Source organism: Periplaneta americana, chromosome 14 (assembly GCF_040183065.1).
Source record: "Periplaneta americana isolate PAMFEO1 chromosome 14, P.americana_PAMFEO1_priV1, whole genome shotgun sequence".
Lineage (NCBI taxonomy): Eukaryota > Metazoa > Arthropoda > Insecta > Blattodea > Blattidae > Periplaneta > Periplaneta americana.
Genome location: NC_091130.1, coordinates 70,254,720 through 70,273,672, shown reverse-complemented (window position 1 = coordinate 70,273,672; position 18,953 = coordinate 70,254,720). Strand labels below are relative to the sequence as shown.

Genomic DNA, 18,953 nt, shown 5'->3' with positions numbered 1-18,953 from the left:
CCATGTCCCAATATTTCGCGAATTGCAATACAACACTTATTGTCATTTGCATCAGCATACTTGTGTGAGTATATTTTCTACTCTAGTCTTCTTGAAGAAAAAATTTAGAAGTAAACTTAATGCTGAGGAAGACTTAAAGAGTATCTACAATAATTTAAAGAGCCAGACTTTGCAAAGCAACAACTATCTCACTCATAACCTTATGGTATTTCTAAAAAAACCAGTTTAATTTTTCACACAGTGAAGAATCAGTAGAACAGAGAAAAATTCTCTCCGGCATCGGGATTCGAACCCAAATTTCCAGCTTTATCTGCAGGTGCTTTATCCACTAAGCTCCGATGCTGGATTGAATCCCCCTCATTTTAAAGTTCTACCTATTGTGTTCCCCTTTGTTGGCCTACCCTCGTGTACTGTGTCACAGTATTGTGACAGTAGATACAAATTCCAATGACAAGTAGTGCACACATTACGAGTGACTAAGTGGCCGGGGTCCGACAGAGCATGGCGCCATCTTGAATCACAAAGTGATTATATACGCTTTATATTACAGTACTATGATGTACTAAAGTACATATGGAGTTTCAGTGCAGTAATTCTGCGTTTCCATATGGTGAAGAATCGGTAGAATGGTAGAAAAATGAGAGGGATTCAATCAGGCATCAGATCTTGAATCCAGTGTGGCTTAGTGGATAAACCGCCAGCGCATAGAGCTGGAAACCTGGGTTCGAGTCCCAGTCCCAGAGAGAATTTTTCTTCATTCTACTGATTCTTCATCATATGGAAGCATAGAATTACTGCACTGAAACTTCACGTGTATTTTGGTACACTGTAGTAATTAATTTTTCACAGCGAAACATGAACATTATGATAGATTATAGTATGTCTGAAAGACTGGTAGGTCATTCCATACAAAATTTTAAGAATATGCCAGCAATGTCATGAATTTTTTTGGACTTTTATTATAATAATGTTATTATGAAAATAAATTAAAGTGCCAACTATGACTGTCATATTATTAATATTTTAGTCATACAGATGACTGAAAAATGGGTGGACGTTACATGTTATCCATCATTTAAAATATTCTATACACCCTATATGAAGTGTCATCGAAACTAAACAGACACCATTGTAAACCTGATTAACCATATTTTAATACCTTAAAGATTAATCCGAATAATATTAAGGCATGCTCATAAAAACACCTCACTGAAAAAAAAGAAATAATTTTATATTCGAATGCAACAATGTGAATTTCATTTGTATTAAAGAAAATCTTATTCCTAATCCATCTCCCAAGTTTTATGACTTTATCTAAAAAAACTTGTGAATAATTAATTAATAAAATTATTAATTTTTGTTCTGATGGTTGAAAATCGCTTGCTATATGTGGCGGTCGCAGCATTCGCGAGACTTCATAACGATGAGTAATCTCAAACACCCACCTCCTTGACCTTGATCGTGCAACATTCTGTATGATGGGACAGCCTACCTGCTGAGCTCCTTTGTTCTGGCGAGTTATTTTTATTAAAAACTGACATGATATTTAAGTCAACATTTCGAAATTTTCACAGTGGAATCAATATACCCTAAAGAATTAGCCTAAACACATGTTTTTTCGTCTGTAAAAATGAATTGCATTTTGTGTTCTATATTTTTTTAATTATTTTATGGTGGGTAACTATTTAAAAAATATCATTTTAGGGGCATTTATAAACAAGGCTCTCCTTTTTCGAAGTGCATTGAAATCATTTTTCCATCTTCCTTTACATAATAAGAAAACTTCAATGAATGAAGCCGTGTTCTTTGTTAAACCAATATCTTAAATTCTGATTGCTGCCAAACTATGAAAGATATAAATATACTATTGCTTGAAATTCATATTTAGAACATACAAAATAACCTACTATTTTTTAACGTTTGAGACATCATGGTTCAAAAACATATTTTTTTGCATGGAATGACCCTGGTTTCATTTTTCACAGCATTTTCAAATTACAGTCAAGAGCTAAAATTGAAATTTAATATCTTTATCAATGTATTAAGGAAGTTTAATTACTATATTATGCAAATCTTTAATGAGCAGAAAATAATTACCAAAATGAAATATGAGCTTCAAGGGGTCCATGACACTGAAAAGGCTGAGAAATACTGGTATAGGGAAATAATCTTCAATCCTTCGAAAGTAAGGACATTAATACAACCAAGGCAGCACAATTTATTCTTGTGAAAACACCCTGAAAAGGTATGAAATAACTTATTTGCTAGAAAAAATAAAATAAAAAGCTTGCAAATGACAAAAAGTCTCGACATTCTTTTTTATCATTCAACTATGAGAACAATAAAGGAAAGAAATTGTAAAGAAACATAGAGATTATGTATATGCATTATTTTACAGTAAGGGTCATAAAAAATAACTTGGGTAGTGTCACGGGCTGAAGACCACTGACTAAAACATTTCAAGGCATTGAGCCACAGAAATGCTAAAATAAAAGATTAGCATATCACCAAATTTTGACACACTATTCCGAAAATGTAATCCAATTGCACAATCATTTATAAGATGTACAGTACTTAAATAACAGATATTATTTTGCTTTCTAAATTTGAATTTTCTCTATCTGCCTATAAATCAGTAATGAAAAGAGTGGAAAAGTATAAAAAGACTAAAAGCACACCATAATGGGGCATCTGTAAAGCAATCCTACCATGACAGATAAATTCTGTAGGGCCAAAAATTAATCACTACGTAAATCCTATAGTTATTAATTATGGACTGAAGACACATCAAAGTTAAAATCATGATTTAAGATTTTTACAGGGTTTAACATGATACAGAACGATTGGAAGATATCTCAGATGTACAATCCAATGTTTTGGAACTACATACTAGATCCTTCATCAAAAAAGATATGATTTTCCTGTTAGATCTGTTGCCCAGTTCAGAACATTTCCTTTTCTTTGTCTTTCCTAATATGCAGCCAATAATTCAGTAGCTCCAAATTTTATTATGTATCTATATCTAAAATATAGTGTAAAATCCAAAAAATTTCACACTCTAAAATCACTTTCCACAATATGACGATAATAAAATAAACGAAGACTTGAATTCGACTTCACTGTGGGCACATAAATTTCGATTAAGATTAAATCCAAAGATATCACACGCAATCATAATGGGACATAACTGTAGCACTCTTGATAGTAGTACTATATCACATATAAAATTAAATGGGATTGAATAATTTCAATTAAAAATTGTTCTGGGGCCAGGTATCGATTCCGGGACCCTTTGCTTAGTGTATAAATGCTCTACCGACTGAGCTACCCCAGGAACTATACACGACACGTCACAAATTGTTCCTAGGGTAGCTCAGTCGGTAGAGCATTTGTGCATTAAGCGAAGGGTCCCAGGATCAATTTTTCCTTGAAATTATTCAAGCCTGCTTTACAGGAACTACTACCTGAAAACCAGATTTGCATAATATATTCTTTACTGGAGGTACATTAACAGGAAGCCATAATTTAAGTCACACAGAATTTGTGTGCACTCAAAGCTGGGTTCTGACATCTTGTCACTCCATTTGAGTTCTGTGGATATAAAGGAAAAATTGTGATGATGTAGTGTATAGTTCCTGGGCTAGCACAGTTGGTAGAGCATTCATGTGCTAAGCGAAGGGTGCTGGGATCGATACCCACCCCATAAGAATTTTTCCTTGAAATTATTCAAACCTGCTTTACAGGGAGCTACTACCTGAAAGCCAGATTTGCTTAAACAGGATTATTGTTGAATACAGTGAAACAGTTAAAAACCTCGATATTTTTATGGATAGCGATATAAATTGGAACATTCAGGTAACACGCTTGCAAAAAATATTTTCTCCACTTCACTCTTAGTTTCATATGAAAGAATTTCTACCACTTAGCCTAAAAAAGAATCTTATTCAGAAGCTTGTAATGCCCCATTTTGATATTGCGTTTCCTTCCTAACTAATGTAAGTTCACTCTTAGTTGAGAGACTACAAAGTGTTCATAATGTGTGCATACAATTCATCTGCAGTAAGTTACCTGTAAATTTGATCATGTAATGCCTTTCCTTCAGTTACTTTCATGGGTGCATCTGAAGGAACGAAGAACAATACATTCACTGTCTCTTCTATTTAGAATCATGCATACTTCTACTCTGAATTATCTGCTATCACGATTTCAATTTCTTACAACTCTTCAAAACCGGCATCAAGCACTTCTTTCTATCCCTCATCACAGAACATCTTTATAATCATCCTCCTACACTGTAAAAATAATTCGCCTTTGGAATTCATACAATACTTTTCTTTCAATTTTGACATAATAGTACTTACTGAAACTTGGCTTCGTTATGATATAGGTTTTGACATACCAAATTATAATAAGTTTATTAAACCTTGTAAATACAATAAATGTGATGGCATTGTAGTGTATTTTAGAAATGATATTCAAGTGTCAGCTTCAGATATTGAAATTTTAAATTCAAATTGCATACATTTTAAATTTAATTTCAACAATACTATTATTGAGTTAACGGCAATATATAGATCACCCAATTTAAACAAAGCTGAATTTATAAATGATGTGGAAAGCTTTCTAATAAACAAGAAAAATCTTAATAACCACATTATAGTTGGAGATATTAACATTCAAATTCTAGATGACTCTATGGCGACTTAGGGCATAGATATATGAATATCATGTATGAATTTGGTTTTTACCAGTTATTAAAATCTGTAACTAGACCACAGTCGAAAAATTGTCTTGATCATATTTTCTTTAAAACCAATAACAAACTACTTGAATTTATACCAAGTGTTTATCATAGCAATATTACTGACCATTACACTACTACTGCTTTAATTACATTTATTAATAAAGTAGATTTTGAAGACTCTGAGACTTATAAATATAATAGTAATATCAATTATGATGACCTATTGTTAGATATAAGTAATGAAACATGGGATACTGTAATGAGTTGTAATGATCCCGATAATGGTATTGAAATTTTTTACCAAATTTTAAATACGAATATTATAAAGCATACAAATAAAACTACTCAAAAAGTTTCTAGTAAGTTTAAAAAGATTAAACCATGGATTACAAACGGTATAGTTAAATAAATCTGTACGAGAGACAAACTTGCAAGCAAATTAAGAAAAGAACCATTTAATATTATTTTAAAAAACAAATTTAAAAAATTTCGTAACATATTATCTAACGTAATAAAGAGAGCGAAAGCTAATTATTTCTATCAAATTAGAAAAATATAGCAATAATTCTAAAATGTTTTGGCAAACTGTGCGAGAAGAGGCAAATATTGAAGTAAATAAAAAAGAACAATTTACTGAGATTGTTTCTCGAAATGGTTTAATCTTAAATGATAAAAAACATATTGCAACAGAATTTAACTCGTATTTTACAAACATTGGCTTGGATATTGTATCGGCTATAAAAAATAACAATTTTCTTAGCAATGTAACTTCAGTAAATGTTTGTATGTATCTTTACCCCGTAACAGATGGCGAAATAATCAATATAGCCAAAACTTTAAAAAATAATGTATCACCTGGTCCTGATAACATAAGTGTTAAAATACTTAAGATGGTTATAAATTATATTGCCAAACCTCTATCTCATATTTTTAATTTATGTTTTCTAAATGGCAAATTCCCAAATAAATTAAAAAATGCAATTGTGAAACCTATTTTTAAAACAGGAAACAAAAGAAATATGAACAATTATAGACCAATATCATTACTTTCAAGTATTTCAAAATTACTAGAAAAATGTATTAAAGTTTGATTAATGAATTATCTTGATAAACATAATATATTAAGTGATAATCAATTTGGTTTTCGAAAAAAATTCAGTACAGATAATGCAATATATCAAGTTACTAAAAAAATTGTTAGAGAATTTGATCAAGGTAACAAATGTATTGGTATTTTTCTGGACATAACAAAAGCATTTGATACAGTGAAACATGATATATTAATTGAGAAATTAGACTTATTAGGAATCAAAGGCAATGCTTTAAACTTAATAAAATCGTATCTTAACGACAGAATTCAAATAACGAAAATTGACAATTATTCAAGTGAACCTTCAATTATTAATATAGGTGTTCTCCAAGGCACAGTTCTAGGCCCTATTTTATTTTTAATATATATTAATGACTTATTAAAAATTGACTTACAACAATACAATGGTGTTCACTATTCTTATGCAGATGACACAGTTTTACTTTTTGGTGGAAAAACTTGGTATGATGCATAAAATAATTCAAATAATGGACTTAAATTAATAAAAAAATGGTTTGACATAAATTACCTTTCTATCAACGAAAATAAAACCATAATTATTCCATTCTCATTATCTAAAAAATGTAACAAACCTCCTACATCTGTATTAAGTATTAAATTACATAATTCTGATTGTTGTCTTATACAGTGTAAATGTGCGATTATTAAAGAGTCCTCTGAAGTTAAGTATTTAGGCATAATTTTCGATAATCATTTAAAATGGAATCAACACATTAATTACCTTCCTAATAAATTACGTAAAATAGTATATTATTTTGTTTTATTGAGGAATTACTTGTCAATAAGTTTATTACGCACAATATATTTAACTTTATTTCAATCGGTAATTATGTATGGAATTATAGGATGGGGTAGCTCATTTAAATCCAATTTTAATCCACTTTATTTATTACAGAAGAAAATAATTAAAATATGTCTCCATAAACCTATTGATTTTCCATCTCAAAATTTGTTTTTAGACTTTAATGTACTTAACGTAAGACAAGTTTATTATATTGTATTAATAAAATTCATACATAAAAATCTAAATAATTTTGAATTATATTCTCATAGTTATGAAACAAAAGGTATGAATTCTTTAAGATTGTTTGAACCAAAATGCAACACTGTTACAGTATTTAATCATAGTAGTAATTTAGGCCCAAGAATATATAACAAATTTATATTTAAAAATCCTAATCTTGTCAATTCTAATAGTTCTAGTATTAAATTTAAAAACTTATGTATGGATTTTATAAAAATTGAAAATTTGTAAATTTAAATTTATATACTATAATTGCATAGTAGACATAAGAAATTGTATTGTATACTTATTAATTTCAATTCAGGAATCCGCCCCTGAGCACGAGTTCTCCTCTTTCAGGGGCGAGCTAAAGTTTTTTCTGTATATATTATATGTTATGTAATAATTATTAGCAAAATAATAAATAAATAAATAAATAAAATAAATGACGTTAGGGACTGCTGAACTTCATCACAATTCAAAATTAAATTGGAAAAGTTTGTTTTATTTAATGGTTTTTAGGTAACGCTAAAAATGTTGATTTGTGTTTTTTAATCTGAATTAAAACTGCAAGCTTCTTGTTTATGTTCGTTAATTAGGATATACTTAATTATGATATTTAATCACTCATTTAAAGTTTGTGTGACTGCAACCTGTGTATATTTTTGTGTGGCTTTACTTCGTTTATAGTGTGATTTTTCTTTTTATTTCTATTATTGTATTTGTATTTCTGGTGGTGTGGAAAAGAAAGCCTGATGGTCTTAACTACATCAGAATAAATAAATAAATATTAAATAATATGTATAAGGCTCAACTCCTTTACAATTACGTCTTAAACAAGTAGAATATAAATTTCATTATCTCTCTCTAGCAAAGCCGATATAGTCAGCATCAATAAACATGCTTCTACTAAAATCAATCTTATGTGCATACACAAAATAAAAATAAAGTGAACATAGAAATACAATTATTACAAACAATATCTCACAAATTATGCCACTCCAACAATCAAAACTGTTCAATGCATAACACATTCATGATTCAGAGTTACCGTGGCTTTCCATGAGAATATCGCCAACTCAATCCTTTCAGAGAGGAAAGTGGTCCCCTATATTGGGGTTGAATCCTATGGAAAGGAGCATAAATTACGTTAAATTCCATATGACAGTTGACTCCACTTCAAAGATATAATCAAAATAAAGGCACTGTGATTGCAAAGACATGGTGAAGAAATTAATAACTTAGGGAACACGATTTTTTTACCTCCGGCAAACTTATGGCTGTTTTTCAATATTTATATGCAAAAACCAAATATGTTGTTTAAATTAGCCCATCGGCACTAAGTTTTTATTTATATTCGATTCCCGACTATATGAAAATTAACACCTTACTTATTTACTTACAAATGGCTTTTTAGAGAACTCAGGGTTCATTGCCGCCTTCACATAAGCCTACCATCGGCCCCTATCCTGAGCAAGATTAATCCAGTCCCTAGCATCAAAGCACCCATATAAAACCAGATGTGTAGACTAATTTACCAACAGAGTCATTGCCCAGGGTGCACAACAGAGGCTAATCTATACTATGTGCATGATGAGACGAGATGTTGAAGATTTGTTGGGATGTCACAAGAAAACCGGAGTTCCCAGAGAAACCCCTGTGTTACCTGGACCACAGGCTTGTACAATGCAAGTTATAAATCGGAGGTACGAACCCAGGTTCACAGGATTATAGATCCAACGCTCTAACCATAGACCAAAACGATGGCTACATAACTCAATATATAAATATGATATATAAAACTATTCATAAATAAGTCTATTTTTTCTAAATGTATTACTGTATATCATTTTTCGTTTTCGTTTCTTTCCCTCCTCCATTCTTCCTTTATTTCTTTTCTCACATTAATAGCCTAGATATTTCATTTAAATTTGCAAGTCTTCACATGTGTTCAGATGTGTACTGGCGTGTGCACCTGTCGAGCGAGATATAATTGAATGTGAAGTTCCTGTATAATGTAAGACTGTGGTTGTATAATTTAGACAGGAATGTAACTGATAACATGAGAAACGAAACTGTTTCGAAATGTATTATGAGAGAGTGTATATCACCTTCATTCAATTCCATAACATTTATTTTTATATACAGTAAAAGGGCTGTTCCTTCAGTTCCAGTAATCAATAGTTGACATTCGGGCCAAATGAAGTTTTGGTTTAGGTCAATGTTTGTCTATTTTAGTTCTTTGAAATAACTTTTCTCTTAGACCTTTCTTGACAGAAATTCGAACTGTCATATACGAGGCCTGTCTAAAAAGTATCAGACCTTTAGCCAGAAAAAATATTTCTAATACCTCACTGGGTTGGGACCCTAATCCCCTTCAAAGTAGGCCCCTTGTGCTTGCACACACTTAGCCCACCGATCTTTTCACTGCCGGAAACACCTCTGGAAGTCTTCTTTTGGAATGGTGTTCAGCTCCGTCGTCGCGTTCCGCATTATCTCCTCTCTACTCTCAAAACGGGATCCTTTCAGTGGTATCTTCAATTTTGGAAACAACCAGAAGTCGCAAGGAGCCAGGTCTGGAGAGTAGGGAGGTTGGCGAACGGTTGTAATTCCATGTTTGGCCAAGAAAGTGTGGATCAATTGGGATGAATGTGCGGGGGCGTTGTCGTGATGCAAGTGCCAGTTGTTCACCATCCACATGTCTGGTCTTTTGCGCTGAACTGCATCACGGAGTCGCCGGAGAACAACGTGATAGTACTCCTTTGTCACCGTTTGTCCTTCCGGTGCGTATTCGTGATGCAAAATTGCACGGACATCAAAGAAAACAGTCAGCTTCACCTTGATTTTGCTTCGCACCTGCTGCGCTTTCTTCGGCCTTGGAGACTCGGGATGCTTCCATTGTGACGACTGTCTTTTTGTTTCTGGGTCGTACCCGTACACCCATGACTCATCTCCAGTTATCACAGTGTTCAGAAACCCAGGATCAGTGTTGGCGGTGTCCAGAAGGTCCTGTGAAACGTCACGACGGAGGTCTTTTTGTTCCGGGGACAACAACTTAGGCACGAATTTCGCAGCCACTCGGTTCATGTTCAAATCATCACGCAAAATTGCATGTGCAGAATCATTACTCACTCCAACCTCTTCGGCAATCTCCCACACGGTCAAACGACGATCTGCCATCACCAAATTTCGCACCCTCTCAACAACAGCTGCACTCCGAGCAGTTTGGGGCCTGCCACAATGCTGCTCACTCTCCGCTGATGTGCGGCCATCTTTGAATCGGTTGAACCACTCCTTAATTTGTGTTACACCCATCGCATCTTCCCCAAACACCTGCTGAATCTTACGAATTGTTTGACTTTGAGAATCACCAAGCTTTTGACAAAATTTGATGCAGTATCTTTGCTCAATTCCTTCAGTCATCTTGCGAGAAAACTAAATCCGACAAACACTTAGAACAGCACCTTACTTGGCGACCACCAGCCAGTGACTGGCACAAGCGAATGCGGTGAAAAAATTCAAGCATGCGCATTACGGTTCCTCCTTCCACCGTGCACAGTGGCGCCGCCTTAGAATCACTACTTTGTGCAGGAAAATTTAAGGTCGGATACATTTTAGACAGGCCTCGTATTTTAGATGATAGACCTATACATTGCCCACCATTCCATATATATGAATGAATGTTAGCCATGATGTCCCATGTTGGGCACAGGCCTCCTGTGATGGGGTTAGAACCCCCTATATTATTTAGAAACATTTTATTTTAATGTCACACTTCTTTTTAATAGGCTAGTCCAATATTTCAACGCAAAAAGGTTGGTGCTTTAAGGTCAATTCTAATTTACTTCAGTACTGAAAAATAATTATTAATTTTCTCTTAATGTATACATGAACATTAGAAAGAAAGAAGAAAATTTTAAAATATTATGTAGTTGCAAAACACCTTTATATCTTCATATTATATTCTGAAAACAAAATCAAGTACTTAAATTAAAGTATCCGTATTTAAAGAAATCTTCACCTTGGTCCTCTATTAAATCTGTCCTTGTCTCTGTCTCCACCCCAAGCCTGAGGTTTCCTATCATACTGATTTCCTTCATGCGCCTCTGCAGTCCCAGAGGCAATTCCTGCAGGAGATTCTTGCCATTCTGAAACAATTCAAAATGTCAACCACAAAGCAGAACTATGCATATGCATGTAGATCTAACATGAAAGTGGTAAATATATACTCAAAATATAGATCACATTCATTTGAATAGTTAGATAGAATAAGATTTTTATAACATAATATCATTCAGTGATTTTCCACTAAAATTTGTAAATTAGTTACTTTCAGTTCATAATACAGTAATCAAATTAAGCTCCTTTTCCAAGCAATGTAGTATAGGGTTTCTTTACAACAACAGTATAACAGTACAGTGGAGGAGCAGACTTTCAAATCGCTGTAAGTCCAAAAATTTCAAAAATGAGTTGTTGCTTGTATATCATTCATTATATTAAGTCTCTATGCTATGGAAGTGATTTTCGCATCAACATGCATTTACTTCCGAAATTATACAGGTGAGAAGTTGGTATGGATATTCAGAAAGCTGTAGTCCACCTGTGATTGACAATCAAAATGCTTTTATTGTCACTGGCGTGCTCAACAATGGATACATAGCAGGTGGCAGTAATCAAGTTTCTGTCTTTGCTAAGTAAATTTCTTGTTAGAGTTATGTTGCACGATATGGAAGCTGAAGAAGAGTTGTCTGTAGTTGGTGATATTAATCATGGGACAAAGAAGGAGGTAAAGAGAACTACAAAATGTGAGAAGATAAAGAAAGTGAGGCATATTTTTTATTAATAAGTGGAAAATTAAATTAATTTTGCACAATAATAATAATAATAATAATAATAATAATAATAATAATAATAATAATAATAATAATAATAATAATATGAGGAATAGGTATTCCATTTCATCTACTGCAATATTACACGTATCAATAGCGTTTTTTATTTTATAGATATTGTGATCATTTTCCAAACTTGGAAGGATACACGAATACATGTGATCATCATATGTGGCAGTTAAACGAGATGACATAATAAAAGCTCGTCAAAACTTATACAATGAAAAAATAAAATAATTCAAGACAAACTATCACATAAACTGTGGACTTCACCAAAGAGGAGGAGACATCGAAGAGAACAGGGAACTTCGTGACAGCATCGTGTTCAATACTAGTCCTGGAGATCCAAAGAAGTACGTACCACTGTTTGTCAGAAATTCTTCGTTGCAGCCCTAGGGGTCACTCAGAGAAGGATAATGACTATAGCAAAATGTATTAAAGCTGGTGTAGCAATAACTGAACGTCGTGGTGGAGATCGTAAATCACATAACACTTGCACAAAAAGGACAGAAGGTAATAGAATTTATTTGCAGGCTTCGTGGTAGAGAAAGCCACTACAACCATTCCAAATCTCAGTGCATATACTTGTCATCAGAACTCAACATCTCAAGACTTTCTAAAATGTACAATGAGACTGACTCTGCTGAATACAGAGTGAATTATAAGTTTTTTTGCAAGGATTTTTAATAAACAGTTCAATATAAGTTTCGGATCACCTGCTAGTGATACGTGCAACTTTTGTACCAGGGAAAAAAATATAATTTCTTTGGAGCAAGATTTGAAAGAAATAATAAATATTGCATTGATAGTAAGAAACAGTAAATAAAAATATTGCATTGATAGTAAGAAACAGTAAATAAAAATATTGCATTATTTCCACATAGACATTCAAAATGCTGTTAGTCGTAATTTCCCAATCAAAACGCAGTTTGTCCATTACATTTCCCGCCACAATTTTCACACATAAAAAGTAGGTTTTTTCTCATTTTGGCTATAGATTGAACGATTTGTTCTCCAATTTTTAGTTAAAACAATTTCCGGTTAGCTCTGATACTTTTGATGTAGCAGTTTTTTGGATTTTTCTCGAAAAGAAATAAATGTGCCAGAACTGCATTTTGAAAGTCCACTCCTCATGAAACATTTACTTTCAGACAATTAAAAAATTTTCCAAACCAAATGATAAGGAAGTCCTTAAAATACTGACTCCCTTAGGCAGTGGTGAAATTCAAAAAGTTTAACAACCAGTTCTCTCACGTGTACCTATGTTAAACATATGCGGTACTTATATCTCAATGGTAATTGTAAATATTACCTAGAAATAATTTAACAAATGGTGCAAACAGACTGAATATCACCAATGCCCTTAGGCAGACAACTGCCAATACATACATGGACAGTTGTTTTCGTTTTCTGGGGATACAATTGATACAATAGAAAAATTAACAAAGTTTATAAACCTCAGAGTTAAAATTTAATTATCTATTTTTATTCAGTTACTTAACAATGATGTATCAACTGCGTGGTTATCTAGCATCAATGGAAATGGTGACATTGAGACATATTCTGGCGAGTCTGAGGATTCACCGTGGGATTAGCTAACATTCGCTTTACAATTGAGGGAAATTTTGGAAAGAACCATTAGTAATTAGTCCAAATGGGATTTGAACCCACACCTGAGTGCAGGAATGGAGCACGAATCCAGCTCATTATTTGTAGACTATGTCAGCGGCCAATAAGCAACCTTCTACTTGTGGAACTTAACCACCATATCAACTCTTTTGATTTATGCAGTCATTTCAATTGTCACTTTAGTAAGTAGTGTCTGTGCTGTGCACATGTCCTCACTCTCACTATGCTATGTAAGACTGAAATAATAAGAAATCTAGAATTGGCTTGTTTCTGTACCTTAATTTTAACTTCAAATTAAATGGATATTTGTGATTTTAACAATGTATTTATTTACTTCACTGTCTAACCTACATAAAGTACAGGACGGAGATAATAGAGAGGATATTTCTGCTATGTACAAGACAGATTAGGGTATACAATTCATACAGAACGAGGCAATATGACAAAAAAAAAAGTAGATGGAACAAAACTCTAGTGAGAATCTTTTAAAACTATTGGTTCACGATTCGGCTGCTTATTGGCACAACCCCCTCACATCCTCCAGCATCTCTTTCTATGAACTCACAGCACCACAACATTTCACCAGCATAGTTGCAAGCTGTCTCGAATTGTGGGCAGATCAATCGTGAGTCATACTTCATTCAGGGTACCTTAATAGTGTGTTGTTATGCAATGGTTATTCACTGCATCACTGTAAACCTATACACATTTTGATGACACACATGAAGTGCAAGAAGTTGTGTGGTAGAACAAGGCAAAAATTAGACGTAAATTTCCTAACAGTCCAAAGTAAAGTGTATGCAATTAATCCTAACATTCTAGGTGAAATGAATGAAAACAGTTATTGCCGTTACCTGATGGCTTTTACCTGTTCTCAGTTCTTTTCAGACATTTGTCGAGGTGTTGTTTTATACTGTTGTGCACTTCAATATGTCTAATTTATTCTGGCCATGATTAATGAGTGTTGGAGCAGATGATCTTGATTCACCTGAAGATCGAGGACCATCACAACAACAACAAACAACACCGTCAAAGAAAACAGAATGTTATTTACAGAGGAGCGAGTTAACAAAACGAAGTGTTAAAATTGTGTCTAATGTTAGGAATTTTATCCATAGTTGTAGCAATTTGATAAGTAAAAATCTTAATCACTTACATTGGACGCAACCAGCAGCATTGGTATTACTACAGTAAAATATATATATATATATATATATATATATATATATATATATATATATTGGGCATAGAAATTAAGAATTATGATTCAACAACTAAAAAAGAAAATAAACAAACTAAAATAGAATTCGGTAAGAGACGATTTTATGCGTTATTTACTTTGTTGAACAGTATGTGAAACGTATGCGAAAGAAATAGTTCTGAAGTTATGATTTTTAATGTAAAGTGCAGCATTGCTTATAATAGCTATTAAGTGAAAAACAGCATGTGCTTTTTTTTTTCTTCGCAAACTAGGCTACACTCCTTAAAACCTTTTTCTTGGTAATTCCGAAAGTACTGAATAGAATCGAATGAAATTTTTTCTGCATTCTTAAACATAATGTACAAATCTGGCCAGAATAATTATTTCTGCAAGTTTATTTGCTATGGGCGATATGTAGTTGCAATTCTCGGCATAAAAAGTTTTCATGTAATTTTATGTGAAAATAAGGCATCACATGCAAAACAAATGCATTTAGGCCTCCAGGAATTAATGTCAATTCGTACAGACCAGCTTTTGAAGAATTACAGAGAGAAGACCTTACTTGTGGGCAGTGGATTGTTATGACCTATGAAGGACCTAAATATCCTGAAGTAATTGCAGGTGCATGCTTGTGACAAAATTGAAGTCTCAGTGTTGGTACCTGTAGATGTGAATAATCGTGTAGTTTTTTAAATTTTCAGAGCATTTTTAAAGTAGAGAATTTTTAAAGTGTTGTCTTGTGTTATTTATGAAGAACATTCCTTTTTCAAATTAGGTCTAGTTGATGTTTCCCTAGTCTTGTGATATTTATTATTTTTTTTTTTTGTTATTCTGTTAAAAATTTACGTATAATAGTTTAAGAGTATTTACTGTCATCTGTTTTAATTCCTCCCATAAGGCTAAAAGTCCCACACGTGACCTCCTGTGTCCCACACGTGACCAACAAAAAAAAAATTCTACAGGCTCACCAGTTAACATTTTGTTCAATGTGATTGCGTGAGATTATAGAATTTTCTGCAAGTAATTCAGAAAAAAATACAGCACAATGACAGCATTAGCAGATGGGCTGAATTTTTAATCATAACTCAGTAATTTGTTATGTTAGTAAATGCATGTGTCCCGCACATGACCATCATGTTTCTTGTATTTTCTAAATACACAAAAAAGATATAACTTTTCATAGCTCAAAAAATCAGTCATTATTGACATTTTTTTTTGGCATACAAGACTTTTAATTAAAAAATTTACTTAACTAATTATATGAAGATATGTAATTAAGAAATTAGTACAAATGTCCCACACGTGACCATGGAATGTCCCATTAATTTGTTATGCCTGATGTCCTTATTTTCGTGGAATTGCCCGTAAAAGTATAAATTATATTGCTAAAAAAAAAAAAGAAGTTCCAATACAGAAAATATATAATAGCCTAAATATGTTTAATTATTTAAGTAATCTAGTATTATTTAATTCACGATCCTTCAATACCCAAACTGTACTATCTGTTCTCCCTCACTTATGCAACAGAGAATAATAAATTCTGAAAAAATGCATTAAGTTAATTCAATTTAAAGTTAGATACGTTTAAACAGAATATTAAATAACACTACACTCCACACTCCATATTGTATTGAATAATTTAAAATAAAATCAAAGAAATTTTACCTTAAATATGCAGTTCAGCAGTGAGGTGGATGTCTAAATTGTGTCCCATCTGTTACATAATGAAATTATCAATTTTCAGCTTGCTTTACAGTACATACAGCGTCCCATATTGCTTCCACTTTTGCCAGACTGAAAGTATAGGCTTTCTGCTAGACTTTACATAGTTATGACAATTTAGTTTTTTGAACTAGGCCTACAAAATTGCTACTCTCTAACTGTCCCGTCCGTTACTGTGGAATGGCTGGACTACTTACCATCAACATTGTAAGCATCCTCTATTGGAGTCTTCTCGACGTCAGTCTGTATTTCAACTGTGACAGGTACTGGTATACTGCTTCTAAGTAACTGAGTGCCGATATTCACATGGGATCCCGACGAAGCATCATATAGTTCAACGAGCAATCTATCATTCTGAAGTTTATCCACTACAACCATAGTCAAAGTCTTCTCTAATGTCATTTCTTCGAACCTCACTCCTAAGTCGTCATCGGTATTTTCTTGAAATCCACTTAGACAACATGGCAGAGCCTGTGTTTTCAATATCTGAACAAGATTTGGATCAATGCGCTGGAGACACGACAAAGGAACAGAATCAGTATTTCCATAATCAACATACATGACTTCAACAAGACCCGACGACGACGATAGTATTTTTGCTCTATACCACTTCTCATCTTCTTTGTACTGCGCACAACAGGGTAATCCAACTCTGAGTTGACTACCATCCAGGGATGTTGCAGTACCCGAGCAAACAGCTTCAACTGCTAACATCACAGAATTCAGTGCCTCTGCATTGAATTCCAACTGTACATAAAAATGAGAAGCATTTACTACATAGGACACTTTCACATTATCGTTTGACCCAATTTGTGGTAATGGTAAGTCTGAATAGCTGAGTTGGACAGTCTGCTTCTCCTTCAGCTTTTGAACAAGTAAATCCAAAACATTTGCGTTATTTAGATACAATTCGCCATATTGCTTAAGTGGAGGGCCTTCAGGAGGTACTACTCGCAAACGCAGCAACTTCTCTGTTACAAGTTCTTTGAAATACGATTTCAAGTCATTAGTTATGTTTAGAGTCTTCAGACCAGAAAGTGTAAAACGTAACGCCATTACTTTTGGGTTAATGAATTTTTGTGGTAGTTCAAAGATCTCTGAATGTGGAATAACCTCAGAATTTCCAAAATCCACGTAATAAAGTCTGCATTTATCATCTAACACGGCCATAACAACTGCACGACATAATGTCTGATCTTCTGAGAATCTCCCAAGACAAACAGAACCTGGCATCAATGGCTGTGTTAATGGCGTTGGAGGAGGGTTGTTAATCTCATTCATGATAGAAGAAAGTGTTCCTTCTGCTGCTTGCAGTTGAATTGCAAATGAAGAAGGTCCATCTTCAACATAAGATACATAAACCATATGTTCCGAGTGAATCTCCAGCATTGGACTTGTAAAAACGCGCACTGTTTCACGAACTGCAAGCACATTTCCCACACTCTGTTGAGAACTGTTTTCCATTTTTAAAGATGGTATAGGTGGCAATGGCATTGTATGAGACTGCAGAGGATTCAACAAAAGCCGTGGAGGAGGTACACTAAATCCTGGAAACTGAGGTGGTACAGTGCTCAAGCCATAATATCCCTGTAGCAATATTTGTTGTGCATGAATTGATATCGTCACTGCAATCTTTTTTGCTATCAGAGTTAGAGCGAAATCTTCATTGTTGTAGAACACTCTAAGCAACCTTTTATTGGCTACTTGTCCTGCAATAAAGCATTTCAGTTCCTCATAACAAATGGTTTGCCTGATAAATGACAAATTATTTTCATTCCACGCACCCTCTAAAGGAATTACACCAGCCAAGAAAAATTCTGTTGCTTGATCGGTCACTGAAGCCAAAGGACTTAGCAAACTTTCTTCCAGAGATCTGATATCTCTAACCGACACGACTTCTGAATTTCCATAATCTATAAAACGAACAGCAACCTGTCCCGTTACGTCCGCCGGACTTGTAATACGAGCTCGATAATACACGCCATCACTGTACCTAGCACAGCAAAGTTGACCCACTTCCACGCTGGATGGTATTCCTAGTCCTCTTTCAAACTGCTCGGTAAGTTGCAGAATTAAACGTTCAACAAAAATGGCCTGTGTTCTTTCCAGTTGACCCCATATACGTAACAGTGGGCCATCATTCTCAATATATGTAACAAAGACTTCTACCGGTTGCTGCGAAATACTCATTTTTTCTGTATTTTTACAAACTAAAACATGAAACAACAATACCAATAACACTGTCTTCACTCAATGTTTACAAACGAGCACATTTCTACATACTGTCTACTATTTTCACTGCAATTACCAACACATGTGCCACACCATACACGACATTATGCCAAGAAAATTGTCATGGCGCGAAACAATAATAAAAAAATTACTGCTACCAACACAAAAATCTAATGAGGCAATGGTAATAAACATCAAGGAGACCTTAGATTCCAGAGCAAACTCCCCGGCACTCTATGACGTCATCAGCAATCTATAACCTCTGAAACCGAAATACTAAAAAATTACAATCCGTTTAATAAATAGATAGCAGGCTATGTTTCAACGAAATGTGAAAAGAAGATATGACATCTAAGAAGTAAATGCTATAAAACCTAACAATATTAACAATACCGATTACTACACAAGTTAAAAAAAAA

At 33.6% G+C, this 18,953-nt stretch overlaps 1 protein-coding gene across 5 annotated transcripts in view; it reads right to left on the bottom strand.

Annotated features, from left to right (window-relative positions):
• tud (tudor domain containing protein) overlaps positions 1-18,751 on the bottom strand; it is an 80,195-nt gene extending 61,444 nt beyond the window's left edge. For 3 of the 5 annotated variants that reach the window (XM_069845540.1, XM_069845542.1, XM_069845541.1), the window contains exons 1-3: positions 16,500-18,751; positions 10,880-11,006; positions 7,910-7,984 (exon numbers count right to left, since the gene is read on the bottom strand). In XM_069845540.1, coding sequence (XP_069701641.1) covers positions 7,910-7,984; positions 10,880-11,006; positions 16,500-18,492 — 2,195 coding nt within the window. In that variant the 5' untranslated portion in view covers positions 18,493-18,751. The remainder of the gene's footprint in view (positions 1-7,909; positions 7,985-10,879; positions 11,007-16,499) is intronic. The other 2 variants (XM_069845543.1, XM_069845544.1) reach the window with 1 other exon arrangement.
• Between the last annotated feature and the right edge of the window lie 202 nt (positions 18,752-18,953).